We start from the raw sequence: 14,351 nt of genomic DNA, 5'->3' as shown, positions 1-14,351 counted from the left end.
AATATATCTGGTATTACCACATATGCAAAGAATCCCTGAGCTAAAAAATCAACTTGCCAAGTACTGCTTAATAAGATGGTAACAGGTCCTTGAATTTGACTCTGTTCTTTGTGCCCAGTGTAGTCATTTGCCTAGTCCTGCCTGCCCTCCAGGTGAGACTAACTGTGTGCTGAACTATCCGACCAGTGGAAGAGCACATGTTATCCAGGGCTTACCTCTAATGCACTGCTGAGCTCGGGCAAAATTCTCTCGTCAGGAACATTGACACTTCCAATATGTGGTCACAATAGCAAATCGAGAAAAAGTCGTTGGCACTGTTTCTAAAAAAGACTCATCCACCTCCTGCACTTATTATAGTTACTATATTTTTAATTAAGTAAAAAAAAATAAGAATTATTCCTGGCTCTTGCCTGGGGCCTGTGAGACACACACTTCGGCAGACAGCGAAAAATCTCTTTGAGTCCTTTTCTCCCCTTACCTGTTCTTTTCTGTTTTTTTTCCAAAATAGATGAGTTACAAAAGAGCTAGGAGATAATGAAGTTTGTTTTTTAATTTAAAAGGTGATACTGCTTTTAAATGTTGTCAGTTACCTTAATTTTTTTGATAGCTCCTCATATTAGCTTCTTAGTCATTCTTAAAACTTACATTTTCCCACATATAAACTCTTACTTCATCTTATTTTATAGCCTACTCTGTATTTAGTAAGCTCAGCTTATAGAACATGTGTTGAGATTGAATACTGGCATGTGATCAAGTGTTTGGAAGGATACATTTTGCCTTCGGGATAACTTCGTCCTTAGCTTTGCTTTTTGTGTGCAAATTATTTTGCACCCATTTGGCTTTTCTGGGTATGTCTTTTTCCTACTTATAAAGTGGTTGTTTCCTCCCTCCTAACATTGCTGTATTATGATGATTGAATTACATTTGTGAGAGCTCTAAGCTCTTTGGAGGTAGATGATATTAAATGTTTGGTTCCATGCTAACAAGAGAGAAGTCTCCAAGGGAGAAGGCTTACACCAATGGGCTGTTGTCCATCAGGGTTTTGAAGTGCTGTGGTGGGTTCATAATAGCAGGTTTCATAGGAGCAGGTTGCCACAAGAGAACTGTTGTTACACTGTTAAGTGGAGGAAGGAGACCTGTGCTTTTTCACACAGCTCTAGTGGTCTCTCCTGATTACATCCCAGAGGGGGGGAATTGAGTGTGTGTGTTTGTTTTGTTGGCAGATCATGTCTTTGGGAATAGACCCGTATCTCCTGTAGCATTGTTCTCCTTTCCTTCCCTGGGGAGTTTCCCATTTTTTCCCAGTTCTCTCTCCTCCTATGTGATGTGCTGCTGTGAGGCAACCAGTATTGCCATGGTTGGATTGATCGTCCTTCCTCCTGCTCCTCACTTCCACTCTGGCAGCTGGCCCCTCTTGGCACCTGTCCTCTTGTTACCTCCAGGATTTTTCAGACATTCTCTCACTTACTGAGTTGTCTGCTACACATTATTTTTCTCTGTATATATTTGCATTTTTCCTAATTGGAATCTCATTTGTAATGTGACTGTTTGCAGTTAACTGCTTTTGGTGTTTGCAACACCTCCCAATTTAGTTCCATGTGCAGATTGAGTGTCTGGTGAGCCAGTGTCTGGCTAAGAATTGGAGTGTTATCAATCAGTAGGAGTCTGAGGCTAATTTTCTTCTTTTCTAGTTACAGTGGTTAACCCAGCCCCTCTTGAATTGACTTTAAGATAGTATTTATTGAACTGTAAAATGTACTTTGCTTTCAATTAAATTTGAAAATTTCCAGAAACCTCATGGTTCTTTAGAATTAAACTAATAATTTTCTGATCAAGCAAAATGCTGTTCCTTTAAACCCTGACATGTAAAAGCAGTGTATGTGTGTTGGAGGAAAAAAACTAAAGGCAAGCTAAAGAAAGCCATAGATAGCCCCTGTTTGCACCTTGGTCTGTCATTTTAGATCTTGTTTAATATCTTTTTTATGTTCTTTCATTTTCTTAATATGGAGAATTTCTAACATGCACAGAAGTCAACAAAGTAGTATAGTAACTCCCATGTACTGTCACCCAGTCCTAGTAATCACTCATCTATGGCCAACTCTGCCCAACTATACTACCACCTCTTCCAATTCTCCTGCCTGTATTGTTATTTTGAATCAAATCCTAAATATCATGTCATGTCATATATGAATACTTCAGCAAACATATATAAAATGTAATCAATGATCTTTTAAGAAACATAACTATAATTACCATGGTTACGACTAAAAAAATATGAACAATCATTCCTTTGTGTGATTAAGTTTCCAGTATTTATTCAAATTCCCAGTTGTATCATAACTTTTTTTAAACAGTTTGTTTGAATCTAGATTCAAGTAAGGTTCTTGGTTGCAATTGGTTGATATGACCTTATGGTCTCTTTTATTTAATCTGTAAATTCTTCCTCCAACTTCGTTTGTTCCTTACAACTTACTGGTTAAATAAGCTGGGCCATTCCGTAGCCCCCAGAGTCTGCATTTTGGCAGTTACCTCCAGTGGGGGTAGTTTAGTGTGTTCCTTTGCTCTTTGTTATTTCCAGAAAATTGGTGGTTTGTGTTTATTTTAATATAAAAGTGAGATTGTACTGTGCCTGCTATTTTTGTAATCTTCTATTCACTTAATAAAATATTTATGATCTTCCAATGTCATTAAATGTTGTCCTGTAGCATTATCCTTAATGCTCAGCCTAGTATTTCAACTCCTGAATGTTAGACTTTTAGCTTATTTTCAGTTTTTTGCTATTATCAGCAACACAGTTACAGACATCCTTTTAGCTGAATAAATAAATATGTCGACATTAATAATGATGGTAAAATACCACAGTAAATTTTGGTGAACAAGAACGGATTTCATGTTTTCAAATGGCATGAAGGTATTTGATGGCTCGGCTTTCCTTACTCTTTTAAGGCAAAATGGGCATGTCAAGTTTTTGACCAAAGGAGATAATAATGCAGTTGATGACCGAGGCCTCTATAAACAAGGACAACATTGGCTAGAGAAGAAAGATGTCGTGGGGAGAGCCAGAGGGTGAGTACAGAGGGACATTACTGAGCTTTTCATGTCACTTGAAACATGGCCCTCTCAGTTACATTGTCTGATCCTGTACAGTTCACTATAATGGTTCAGTGCTGGTTCTACCAGATCACCTGTGTCCTTTGAAAAAGTGTGCTTCTTAAAATGCATCTAAAACTTAAGGTATACTTCTCCCGGGTGGGGGATTGATGGGGTACAGTGAAAGAATAGAATATTAGTGATGAGATGATGAATTGGAGTGACAGTTTCAAAAATTAATTTGTTTACTTAATTCATTCAAGAAATGGTACTGGGCACCTTCCATGTACTCTGATGTCTGTACTGTGCCAGACTGTGGGGATCCAGAGCAGTTTCAGTCCTGCTTCATGAAACTTACATTTCTCAAGTATTTATTGAGTCAGCAACTTAAGTATTCATCTAAATTAATTTTATCCTGTTAACTGATTCCATACTGTTTTATTTCTAGTCTTGAAATTATTGAGGTTAAATGAAATTAAAAGTTATATTAAGCCTGTTTATTTCAGATTTTATCAGGAGAACAGATCAGTGGAGGACAGGAATTGTAAGTTATTGGTATGAGGAAGTATCCGATTGTTACTACCTTCATGTTATTAATGGTATTAACAATAACTCACATTTATTAGGGCTTACTATATGTCAGAGACTCACTGTCAGTGCTTTGCAAGTATTACCTCCTTTTAACCTCAAACAACCCTAATATTGCCATTCCATAGATGAGGAAACACAGATGAGTTAGATTGCTTGTCTGAGCTTACGGTGATGTCAGTAGTGGCTGGCTGACTCTGGGGCCCACCCTCTTAAACCGTCATACCAGAACCACTGGCATAACGCTTACGAAGTGGGGAGCTGCTGGTTCTCACTATTTAGATGCCACACAGCTCTCCTACCACTGTCAGAACATCTGCTCCTTCTGACCTAGAACAGACACTGGGTCCAGGCAGCCACGCTGAGGAGCCCTGTCCCCATGGAGCAGCAATGACAAGTCATTAAAGGAAAGCTGCCTCAGGGACGGCGTGAGAGATCCTCGGCCTGGGGCCAGAGGGAGCGGAACCGAACAACCATTGGGGTGTTTTGTTTTCTGCAGAACTGGGGTTTCGTACATGCCTCCATTTCAAGGGAACTTGGTTTTCTGTGATGGAGCTAACCTTGCTTTATAATCCAAATTAAGCCGCCAGTGTTCCTGAGAAGTCAGTCTCCATCCCTCTCCATTCCCAAGGTGCTGCTGATGTGGTCAGACTCTTCAGCCTCTGGGAATCTCTTTGTTTTTCCTTTAATAGTAAATGTACAGATTGCTGTAGAAGCATAAGGAAGTAACAGTCAGGAGAAGTAGTCACTTCTGTCCTTCCCCTCCCCTGCAAACCTAACTTCGGGTTTATGTTCTTTTCACCCCTATATGTAAAGATACAGATACTAGTATATAGATGTATGTATAGATAAACACATGCGGTGGGGGAGGGAGAAAGAAGGATCACACTGTTTGTAATCTTTTTTTTTCATCCCCTAAAGTTATTAGTATCTTTGCACATCAAAGGATTATCATCATTTTCAACATTGTGTGCTATTCCACTGTGTGGATAGACCGTATTTTTATTCAGTCTGTGTCCTATTGTTGGACACTTTGTTTCCTTTTAAATGTGAACAGTGTCATGATGAGCATTCTCGTTACATATATCTCAGTGCCTCTGCCCAATCATTTCTTCACAGTAAATTATTAAAAGTGGAATTACTGGGTGAAACATATACTTATTTTAAGGCTCTTACAAATTTTGCCATACTGTTTCATTTATATTCCTACCAGATAACACAGTATCTCTTTGTCTGGATCTTGATTCTAAGGTATTTGGTGCAGCTGTCTGCCCACTCTGGCCCGTTTGGGTAAAAGATGTAGCATCCTATGAAAGGATAAGAGAGCCTGGCTTTCACTCAAGTAACTTGTCTTTCCGAAGAATTTTTGAAAAATCTTTGAAAAATCCCAAAATATAATGTTATTTATAAAATCCCAACCTTGAATATAGACCTTTTTGTGGCTTTTAAAAAAAAAAAAAAAAAAAAGTAATAGTCTGGCACTCCCTGAATTAAGTAACTTTCCATGAAATGTAAACATTTGGAACATGAACAGCAGGATTATAGAATCTTAACTTTACAAACTTACTTTCTGTTGATTATGCCAACACCTACCTTGATACTTAATGGGGCATAACACCTCCTTTATGGAAATTGTTTATAAAATACTAAACTGATATTTAAAAGTCAGGCTGTACCCAGACCTTGAGGCTAGAGCTTTTCTGCAGCCTAGGCTTTGACTGTGGTACATGTCTTTTACGCATTAAAAAAATTTTTTTTCAGTAGCTGCACACTAAAATATTTTACACTGAGGCCTAAGGCCCTAGATAAAAACTAATTTTTAAAATTTTTATGGAGATATAATTCACATATATTGGGATATGAAGTCCACAATTGTAAATGCATAATTCAGCAAGTTTGATTCTATTCATATAGTTGTGTGACCACCGCCACTTCCTCATTCCAGGATGTTCCCACATTCCAAAAGGAAAACCCCATACACCTGTGCAGGCACCCCCCATGCCTGTTTCCCTGGAGCCCCTGGCACCCACTAACCTACTTTCTGTCTCTCTGGATTGTCTGTTCTGAACATTTTATATAAAAAGACCCTATAATACATAGTCTTTTATGTCTGGCTTCTTTCACCTAACATAATGTTTTCAAGTTTCATTCATGTTGTAGCATATAATAAAAATTTTAGAAAATAAAACTAATACTGAACCAACTAAGTACTTAATACGGTGACTGTTTCTAAATTCAGAAAGTTGAAAAACACAAACGAAGAGGAGCAGAGAGCAGAGGGAGGAAGAGGTGGGGGGCTGGCCGGTCAGGGCCCAGGTGCAGCGAGAGGAGGGAGAGGAGGAATGGAGCTCTCGACTGGAGGCGGTTCAAATGTACTTCATCGTTAAATCATTCTGGGACAGGAACAGTCATTTTTAAGTCAGTGACTGGAATCCAGGTGTCCCAGATGTAGACTACTTTAGACAGCTGGCAACATTATTTCCCCCCAGGACGTCAGCAGCTAGTTCTCCCTCCTGAAGCCCGTTCCTCAGCAGCACCTGTCATCCCGTGAGCTCTCAGAGACGTGCATTCATCCACACTCTGCCTACTAGCAGTTACCTTGGCACAGGCTGGCATTGGTGTTGGCCTTGTGGGTGGCATTTGTTTTACTTATTTTAAACCTTCTGCTTATTATCAACCCTCCTTCAGTAGAGTTTATCTGAGCAGAGTAGGGAAAAAGCGCGACTGATCTGAATCGCAGACGGCTCCTGATGGAGGCGCTGTGTATTTAACAGCTCTGCCGTCTCTGTCCATGGAGGGAAACGGTGATAGAAATGGTTGTCTTTTGTTTGGCTTTGGACTGCCTGTCACATTCTGGCAGCCTTATATCTTGTTTATATTACTGTTGAAGATCAAGTTGCTACCATTTCACTTGTTAATGGGTGAGGAAGAACCAACTTTAGGGGAAAAAATATCTCTGTGGGTAACTCATAAGCAGACTGTATGGCTCCTGGGGGCCAAAGGCTGTGGGGCTTTGAGCAGAGACGCAACGGCGTGGACACCACTGTGGAAGTCTTAACCCGTGAGAGTGGCTGCTTGTTGGTCTCCAGTCCAGAATTATCAGCCTGATAACTTTTAATAAAATCAGATGCTTGTATGACTTTCAGTCTGCATTTTACTATAAGGCATTTGTCTTTACATTTTTTAATTGGGTGATTTACCTGCACTGAGAGCTGTTGGTTTAGTGGAGGCACTATAGATGAGACAAAAGAAGTAACAGAGTTATTGCATTAAAAAGGAAAAAATACGTGTATTAAAACGAGAAACCTCTATCACCCTCCTAGAGCTTAACTATGCTGTTCTGTAGTGACTGTTGCTTTTTAGCCTTTCAAGGTACAGGGGGTTTAAACTGAAGCATGGGCCCTAAGAGGGAATATTATTTGTCACCACATGCCTGTTCCATGCAGTTCACTTGCTAGAATTGTGCTTCATGTACTTTAACACACAGATTATCATTTGGGCCCCACCTTCCAGAGATGCACTCAGTAAATCTGTGGAAGATGCAGCCTTCTGCATTTAAACAAGTCATACAAGTGATTCTGGCAAAGGAGGTCTGGGTTTTATGAAACACCAACTTACAGAATGGGAGCTTGGGGACAAGGAGAGAGAGGGGTCTTGGTGACGCCACCAGAAGGGATGAGAACCAGGAGATGGAAAGTAAGAGAAATTCTTAAAAGCAAGTGAAGTGCAGCAAAGACAAAATTTCCATTAGTCAAGTTTGCGTAAGGCTTTGCTGGTGGAGGTGTAGCATGGGAAGTAATTTGCTGGTGCACCTTCGGTGTGGTGCAGAGGCTGTATACGCCCTGAATAAAGGTCTCTGGGCTGGTTGAAAGTATGCAGAGTACAGTCTCCACTGTGTCCCAGCCCCCCTTCTCCAGGACAGGGCTGCCCGCCCACTCTGGAGCTCAGCAGGGCAGAGGAGGGAAAAGAAGGAAGTTGTGTGTGTGTTAACTGCTGCTTCCTCCCAAGCCAGTGGTGCCCTAGCAACTTCCTCGTTCTCTCCTGAGTTCTTGTGATCATGAGGAGTCTTGTGTTGAGGGGAGAACAAAGTCTGGGCAGAAAATGAGATCCTGAGGAAAAGAGAAAAGGAGAGACCTGGACATTCAGACTCACTCAGGCAGTGTCACTGGATCCCTGCCACGTGCGAGCTGTCAGGTTTGGCCTTGAGGGTAGTACAGTGGGAGCAGGGCTGGCATCAAGTTTGCCCTAATAGAACTTAGAGTCTAGTAGGGGAGGCAGATGCTATATAGCTTCTCATACAACTAATCATGTAATTTAAACTGTGAGGAAGACTTCAAGGGAAATATATCAGGTGCTGTGAGGTTATTTCATGGGTGGTTTTTAACGTAGTTCGAGGGGACAAGCTGTAGGGGCAAAAGGGAAAAGCTAGTGAATGAAAAAGGACAGCAGCTGAGAGATAGATGGAAAAATAGATTTGTGGCGCATTACAGAAACCAAGGAGAAGGGGGTGTCGGGGGCAGGTTTGTAGTCAAAGCCAGATGCTGCAGAGACGTGAAGGAAGCTGAGGGCTGAGGCTGGTCTGCTGCATTTGGTGACTTAAACTGTTGTAATGAAAGGTTCAGGATTAAGCGAGCCGAAGGCAGGTTACCAATGGTTAAGAAATGAGAGTGTGGTGAAATGTGAAGTACTGTGATAGAGCTCTTACACTCAACTTGAAGTACCTTGTAATGTGCTGGCTGTGTTTACCTGTCTCCTCAGCTAGATTGACAGCCCCCTGATGGCAAAACCAGACCCTCGCACTGAGTCAGCAGGTAGCATTAGAGTCACCGACTAGAGGTCTAGGACCTCAGACCTGCTACTTGTCCTCCTGCACAGAAGCCACGTACCTGGGGCATGAGCATCTGTTTCCTCATCTATGAAAGGGTGACGTTCCTAACTTCCCTATCACATGGGCTGTTGGAAGGATCTAATAGGACGAAATATACAAATGGACTTTGTGAGCTGAAAATTAGTATTCTAGGGAAGATACTGAGAATATTCAATAAGTGATAACAGCTACTGAGAAGTTATGTGCTGATTAATTTTTTGTTTGTTTGCTTAGATTCGTTCCTTATATTGGGATTGTGACAATCCTCATGAATGACTATCCTAAATTTAAGGTAAGACCCTCTATTGTGTATTTCATCAAAAATGTGATCTTTTGTTTAATTTTAGAAATTATTAAATGGATTACAGTTAAAAGATGAAAGACTGATTGGATAGTTTAATAATTTATTGTGGTAACACAGGCCAGTTTATTAACTAAGTGAGGATCTGTAAACTTTTGAAAGCTTCTCTGACTTGTGGCTCTGTGCTTGTTTTCTAGTATGCTGTTCTCTTCCTGCTGGGTTTATTTGTGCTGGTCCATCGTGAGTAAGAAGCCCTCCTTGCTGGCCCTGGAAGATGCCGTGCTTTCTGTGACTGAGCGTGTGGAGTAGATCCTGGCGTGTGGTTGGTGGACTGGAGAACGCACATGTTGGCACTTCTTGGTGGCCCTGGTTCGCATTAGTTTATGTTCCCACACCAGAGTGCGTGTGGGCGTACGTGTGCATGTGCACTATGGCGTGCACTCAAGGGGACTTTCAGTCACAGGATTTCATATGTTGTCATTGTCACACTTTCACATTTTTGTACAACAGTGGATTTTTTTATATTAAAAGATTGAGCCAAAGCCCCCAGTGTTTGTATTTTGAAGCCAAGCTTCACTTCTAAAGTGCCTACAGAGTTCTGTAAACAAAAATGAGCTCTGCGCAAGCTTGAAACTGTCATTCCTCCTTCTAAGGGGAGTGGCATATACTGAGGTGGTCATCAGTCTTAACTTTTCAAAATTTTAAATAAAAGACTTTGCATATTGAACCCCTTATCCCTGACTTGTGTTTGTCGGGAAAGCTTCTGAAATCTGCCTCCCGGTGCTGGTTCTTAGCACCCCTTGGGACATAAAGAAAGGCTGTGATGTGAACAGTCCTTCAGCCAAGAAAGTTGTCCTAAACAACTGTTTGTTTGTTTGTTTTGTTTTTGTTTTTGTGAAGCAGAAGTAGCCATCAACGTTGACATTCATAGGAAGTCCCTTAGTTGTGAACTTGATTCTTCAGTAGGGCGTGACTCGGGTGTGGATGAACCCCACTAGTGTTGCTGAGAGGTTCAGAAAATCTCATTTTGCTGTACAGACTCATAACCTTTTCCAAGCTTGAGACATCCTGGGCCCCTTCTGTGGGATGGCAGCGTGTCGTAACATCTCACGAGGCAGGTGCTCGATGGCAAGCAAGCCACTGGTTTTCTTTAAACTCTAATTTGTCTAAACCTGTTCTCATAGGTGCCTGGCTTTGCTTTTCTCTAATGCAGACTTAAGGAAGCAAGGTTTAAAGTAGTGAATGCAGAGCCCACTTATGTTTTTTTTTCCTTTGAATATTGAGGCAGTTATGGAAATAGAAAGTGTAGGATGAGCCAATGTGTTTCAAACACAAAACACTCTTAATTCTTTCTGTTCTTTTCAGGTATTAATGTGAAACCTCAGAGTCAGCAAATATTTGGTGTTGGGCTAAGTGAATGGTTTCTACTAGTTCAGCTGAGATGGGAATGAGTCCGCACTGTAACGCTGATGCAGTGAGAGTAGGAACGGCCTTCTGCAGTCCCCCGCTCTGGAATAGTGCCGCCCAAAGTCCATCAACTGGGCCCTAGCCTCCAGACTTTGGAGCTGGGCTCTTAGTGATCTCAGTAGGGTATGAAAGTTGGCAAATCACTGCTAACAAGTGCATTTTGAACCTCTTTGAGGCTTACATAGTACTTGGAATTTTCTGAGCCAAGGGGAATGCTGAAATAGCTCCCTGTTTATGGAATGGCAGAAAATTGCTACTTACTCATTTTTTTCCCTTCTAGTTAACCGCTCAGTCTAGTCAGTGCCTGGCTCTGCTCTGTCCTGACCTTCTTGGGACTGCTCAGGGCGAGAGGAGTTTGCTTTGCTGGCCAAGGTTGGCATCCTCAGGCTCCCTGGGGCCCTCGCAGCCCGAGTGTCAACACGCTCGTCCTTGTATCTTCAGCCATCCAGACTTCTCCTCTTCGCACACTTACTGGGAAGAAGACATTAATATTTTCCTCACTAGCATATTTTCACAACCAGTTCTGTGAAATTGTTTTTCCTCCTTTGCTGGGTGCGCTAGTTGGAAGCAGCAGCTAAATTTCTCTGAAAAGTAATCATATAATTTAAAAATATTTGAATCACTCTATTAGCCAAAAATAAAAAGATTATTTATGGAAAGAGGTATTATGTTCCAAGTTTTTATATTGTCTAATTTAGTACAAAAACATAATACTAGGAGGTTTTATTAGCAAATAGAATGTATATTAAAAGCTGTGTGAAAATAGAAGAATTGCCAGAGATGGTTAATTTGATGTTTTAATGGAATTATAAGCTCCTTGACGTTTGGCACAGCAAGTGGGAAGTTGGGAAGGCTTGGCTGTTGTGAGTGAAGGGGAGTCGCAGAGAACGAGAACTGGTAACACTTCACATGAGGATTTGATAATGGGACTCCGGGCATCCGCTCCCGTTACTCCAGCTTCTGAGTCCCCACAGCTTATTTCCAAACGCCTGGCCTCAGTCCTAGTCCCCCGTCTCTCTGCTCCCACTGGGCACTCCATGGATGGTCCCATCTTTAAACTTAAGCTCACAGCAGTTTCTCCAAGCTTCCCTTCCAATTTTCTTTGAAGGACTATTCACCTAGACTTTTCGGTTTCCCACCATATTGAGTCACTTGCAAGTCCTGCATTTACCCCCTACCATCCCATTCTCATTCCATCACCCAAATCCACATACATATTCAGTGGATTCCTGTGGCTTGAATGACTGTGTATCTCCATTGTCCTGCAGCATGCCAGTCTGTGCCTATTTTAGATCATTTCTACCTGTTAATTAATTTCAATCCCGCTTTTACTCTGAAGAAGTGTCTCTTTTTGGACCATACATTCTGTGTTTACCCTACATACTAAGCATCCGTGTGCTGTACTGCTGTGTTTAGTTAAATTATCTCAGACTCTCGTTTCTACTTGTCTGAGTCTCACTTGCTTTACAAGTAGTTGTTCAAATTCAGAGTAATTGTTCTTCCTCTGTCACTCAGTGTTTGCAGCCTCGTGCTGTTGTGTGAGTTCATGTACGTGGCCTCAAGTTCCTCCATTGGATTCTAAGCTCCCCCACTGCAGGTGCCCCATTTTATAGACACTGTCCTCTGTTTTCCAGAAGCATCCAGCAGCATATACTAAATATTCAGTGTAATCATGCATTGGGACCAGAGGCAGGGTAGCATTATAGTTGAGCTTTATTCAGGGTCAGAGCATATGAATCACTAAAGTGATTTGTACTCTCCTGTTACTTAGTGAGTACATTATCTTGGTCTTGCCAAAGTTGGATCTGGAAACTTTCTCCATGGTTGCTTTCAAACAGCATGTTCCCTTTCTGGGATGTTTAATGTTAATTCTGCTTTCTTCTTGTATGTGTGTGTGTCCTTGGGCTCTTCGTGTGTCCTCTTCCTTGATGGGAGAAGTGTTGGCATTTTTCACTTAAGGAGTCACTTCTCAGAGAGCCTAGGCTTGGAATAAAGATTCTGTTATCCTTGAGTTCATTTTCTGATCATTTGAATGAGTATGTTACCAAATCTAAATAACCCCTAAGAACATGGCGTGGGGTATCTCAGCACCTGAGGGTCCTCTTAGGACACTTACTAGTCTGTTGAGCTTCAGGAGTGAACCAGCTGATTGCAGCTGGCTAAACGGATTGTCCACCATCCTCGGGGTACTCCTTCCGTCAGGATGGCCTGTTCAGGCTGGTTTCTGGCCAGGGAGATCTTTGCCACTGTTCTCCCTTACAAGAACTGTAATACCAGATATTCTTTTAGAAGTAAAACAATAAATATGACCCTTCACACACAGCTGTGGTGCATCTGGTTGCAGAAAGAATTCTGTGTAACCAAGAAGTGTTAAAGACTAAAGTATGCAGGGGTATCCAAAAAATAGTGAGGTCATTGCTTTTCAAGTGCCATGTAGCCGTCAGGAATTTTTCCAGTCTTAGCTCTCAGCAGACCCCACATTCTTGTACCCTTGACATTGGTCTCACTGTACGGACATGCCGTCTTGCTTACGCTGCGCTGGTTGCTCTGTCTGCAGTGCTGGCTCACTTTTCTGCCTGCTAAAAGCTTTCTCATTCAGCAGGCATTTATTGAGCATCTCCTCTGTGCCAGATTTTGGGCCTCGCCCTGGAGAACAAAGATGAATGAGTAAGGCAAGGTCCCTCCTCTGCCGGAAACTCAGTGCCTTAACAGGGGCAACATGTAAACAAATTTCTCCATGTAGGATCATAAATGCAGCAATAGATATGCCTGGGAAACTCAAAAGGGGAGTATTTTTTATTTTCAGTGAAGCTGTAGAATGTATAGTGCTTCCTGCTCGGTGCTCCCCAGGGCTTTGTTCTCGCTCCCCTGTAACATTGCCCTTGCAGTGCTGTGTCGTCATGTGTGCCCCTGTCACTGAGCCGCTCCTTGAAGGCTTGGAGACCCCTGTGTCCTAGTCACAGTGCTTTGCACATTTCAGATTGATTTATACCCTGCTTTGTTCTAAAAAGGATTTGAGTGGCTTATAAAGGTACCTAGTACTATGTGATAAGATACAAAATATTTGAAAAATTTGGCATTGAAATGAGTGTGAGAGGAGAAAAGGATGAAATCAGAGGTAACGTTAGTACCTTCAAGACACATCAAAAGATTCTGTTGTTTGCTGGAGATCCATAGTAGTGGTTCTTAACTTTTTAGGGGCTAATTTAAAAAGGGAAATAACCACTTCTATGCTTTATGGAATGGACATAAAAGGGAATTAAAAATTTTAAAGATTAAAGGACTAAGAAGTTTCTGGAACCTAACTGCAAGGGTACTGTGTGGTGGTACGCAATAATCTTTATATAAATTACGCTGAAGATTTTCATAGAGCTGTCCTAGAGAATATTCTTTTAGTGCAGGTATAATTTGGCAACTTCTGCAGAGAACCACTTTAAAAAACACCACCTACTCATCTACTCAGCCAGGGGCCTCCAGTTGGCTTTCCTGTAGAACAGTGTTCCTTAATCTTTTTTTTATTATTATTAAGGTATCATTGATAAACAATGTTATAAAGGTTTCACATGAGCAACATTGTGGTTACTGCATTCAAACATAGTATCAAGTCCCCACACACACCTCTTTGCAGTCACTGTCCATCAGCATAGTAAGATGCTATACGGTCTCTACTTGTCTTCTCTGTGCTGTACTGCCTTCCCTGTGACCTACCTATATTATGTGTGCCAATCATAATGCCCCTTAATCCCCTTCTCCCTCCCCAACCCCTCCCCTTTGGTAACCACTAGTCCCTTCTTGGAGTCTGTGAGTGCTGCTGTTTGTTCCTTCATTGTTATACTCCACAAATGAGTTAAATTCTTTGGTACTTGTCTTTCTCTGCCTGGCTTATTTAATGGAGTGTGATACCCTCTAGCTCCGTCCATGTTGTTGCAAATGGTAGGATTTGTTTCTTTCTTCTGGCTGAATAATATTCCATTGTGTATATGTACCACATCTTCTTTATCTGTTCATCTGCTGATGGACACTTAGGTTGCTTCCATG

The 14,351-nt window shown here is 41.5% G+C and overlaps 1 protein-coding gene across 2 annotated transcripts in view; it reads left to right on the top strand.

Annotated features, from left to right (window-relative positions):
* The window catches only part of SEC11A (SEC11 homolog A, signal peptidase complex subunit), a 45,596-nt gene extending 36,023 nt beyond the window's left edge, over positions 1–9,573 (top strand). Inside the window, exons 4-6 of one of the 2 annotated variants that reach the window (XM_036931880.2) lie at positions 2,947–3,066; positions 8,780–8,837; positions 9,044–9,573. In XM_036931880.2, the coding sequence (XP_036787775.1) occupies positions 2,947–3,066; positions 8,780–8,837; positions 9,044–9,094 (229 nt within the window). In that variant the 3' untranslated portion in view covers positions 9,095–9,573. Of the gene's footprint in view, positions 1–2,946; positions 3,067–3,596; positions 3,667–8,779; positions 8,838–9,043 lie in introns of those variants that run through there. The other variant, XM_036931881.2, reaches the window with a different exon arrangement.
* Positions 9,574–14,351: the final 4,778 nt, after the last annotated feature.

Source organism: Manis pentadactyla, chromosome 18 (genome assembly GCF_030020395.1).
Source record: "Manis pentadactyla isolate mManPen7 chromosome 18, mManPen7.hap1, whole genome shotgun sequence".
In the NCBI taxonomy this organism is placed as follows: domain Eukaryota; kingdom Metazoa; phylum Chordata; class Mammalia; order Pholidota; family Manidae; genus Manis; species Manis pentadactyla.
Note: the sequence above shows the minus strand (reverse complement) of the source record. Positions and strands in the feature narration are given on the sequence as shown.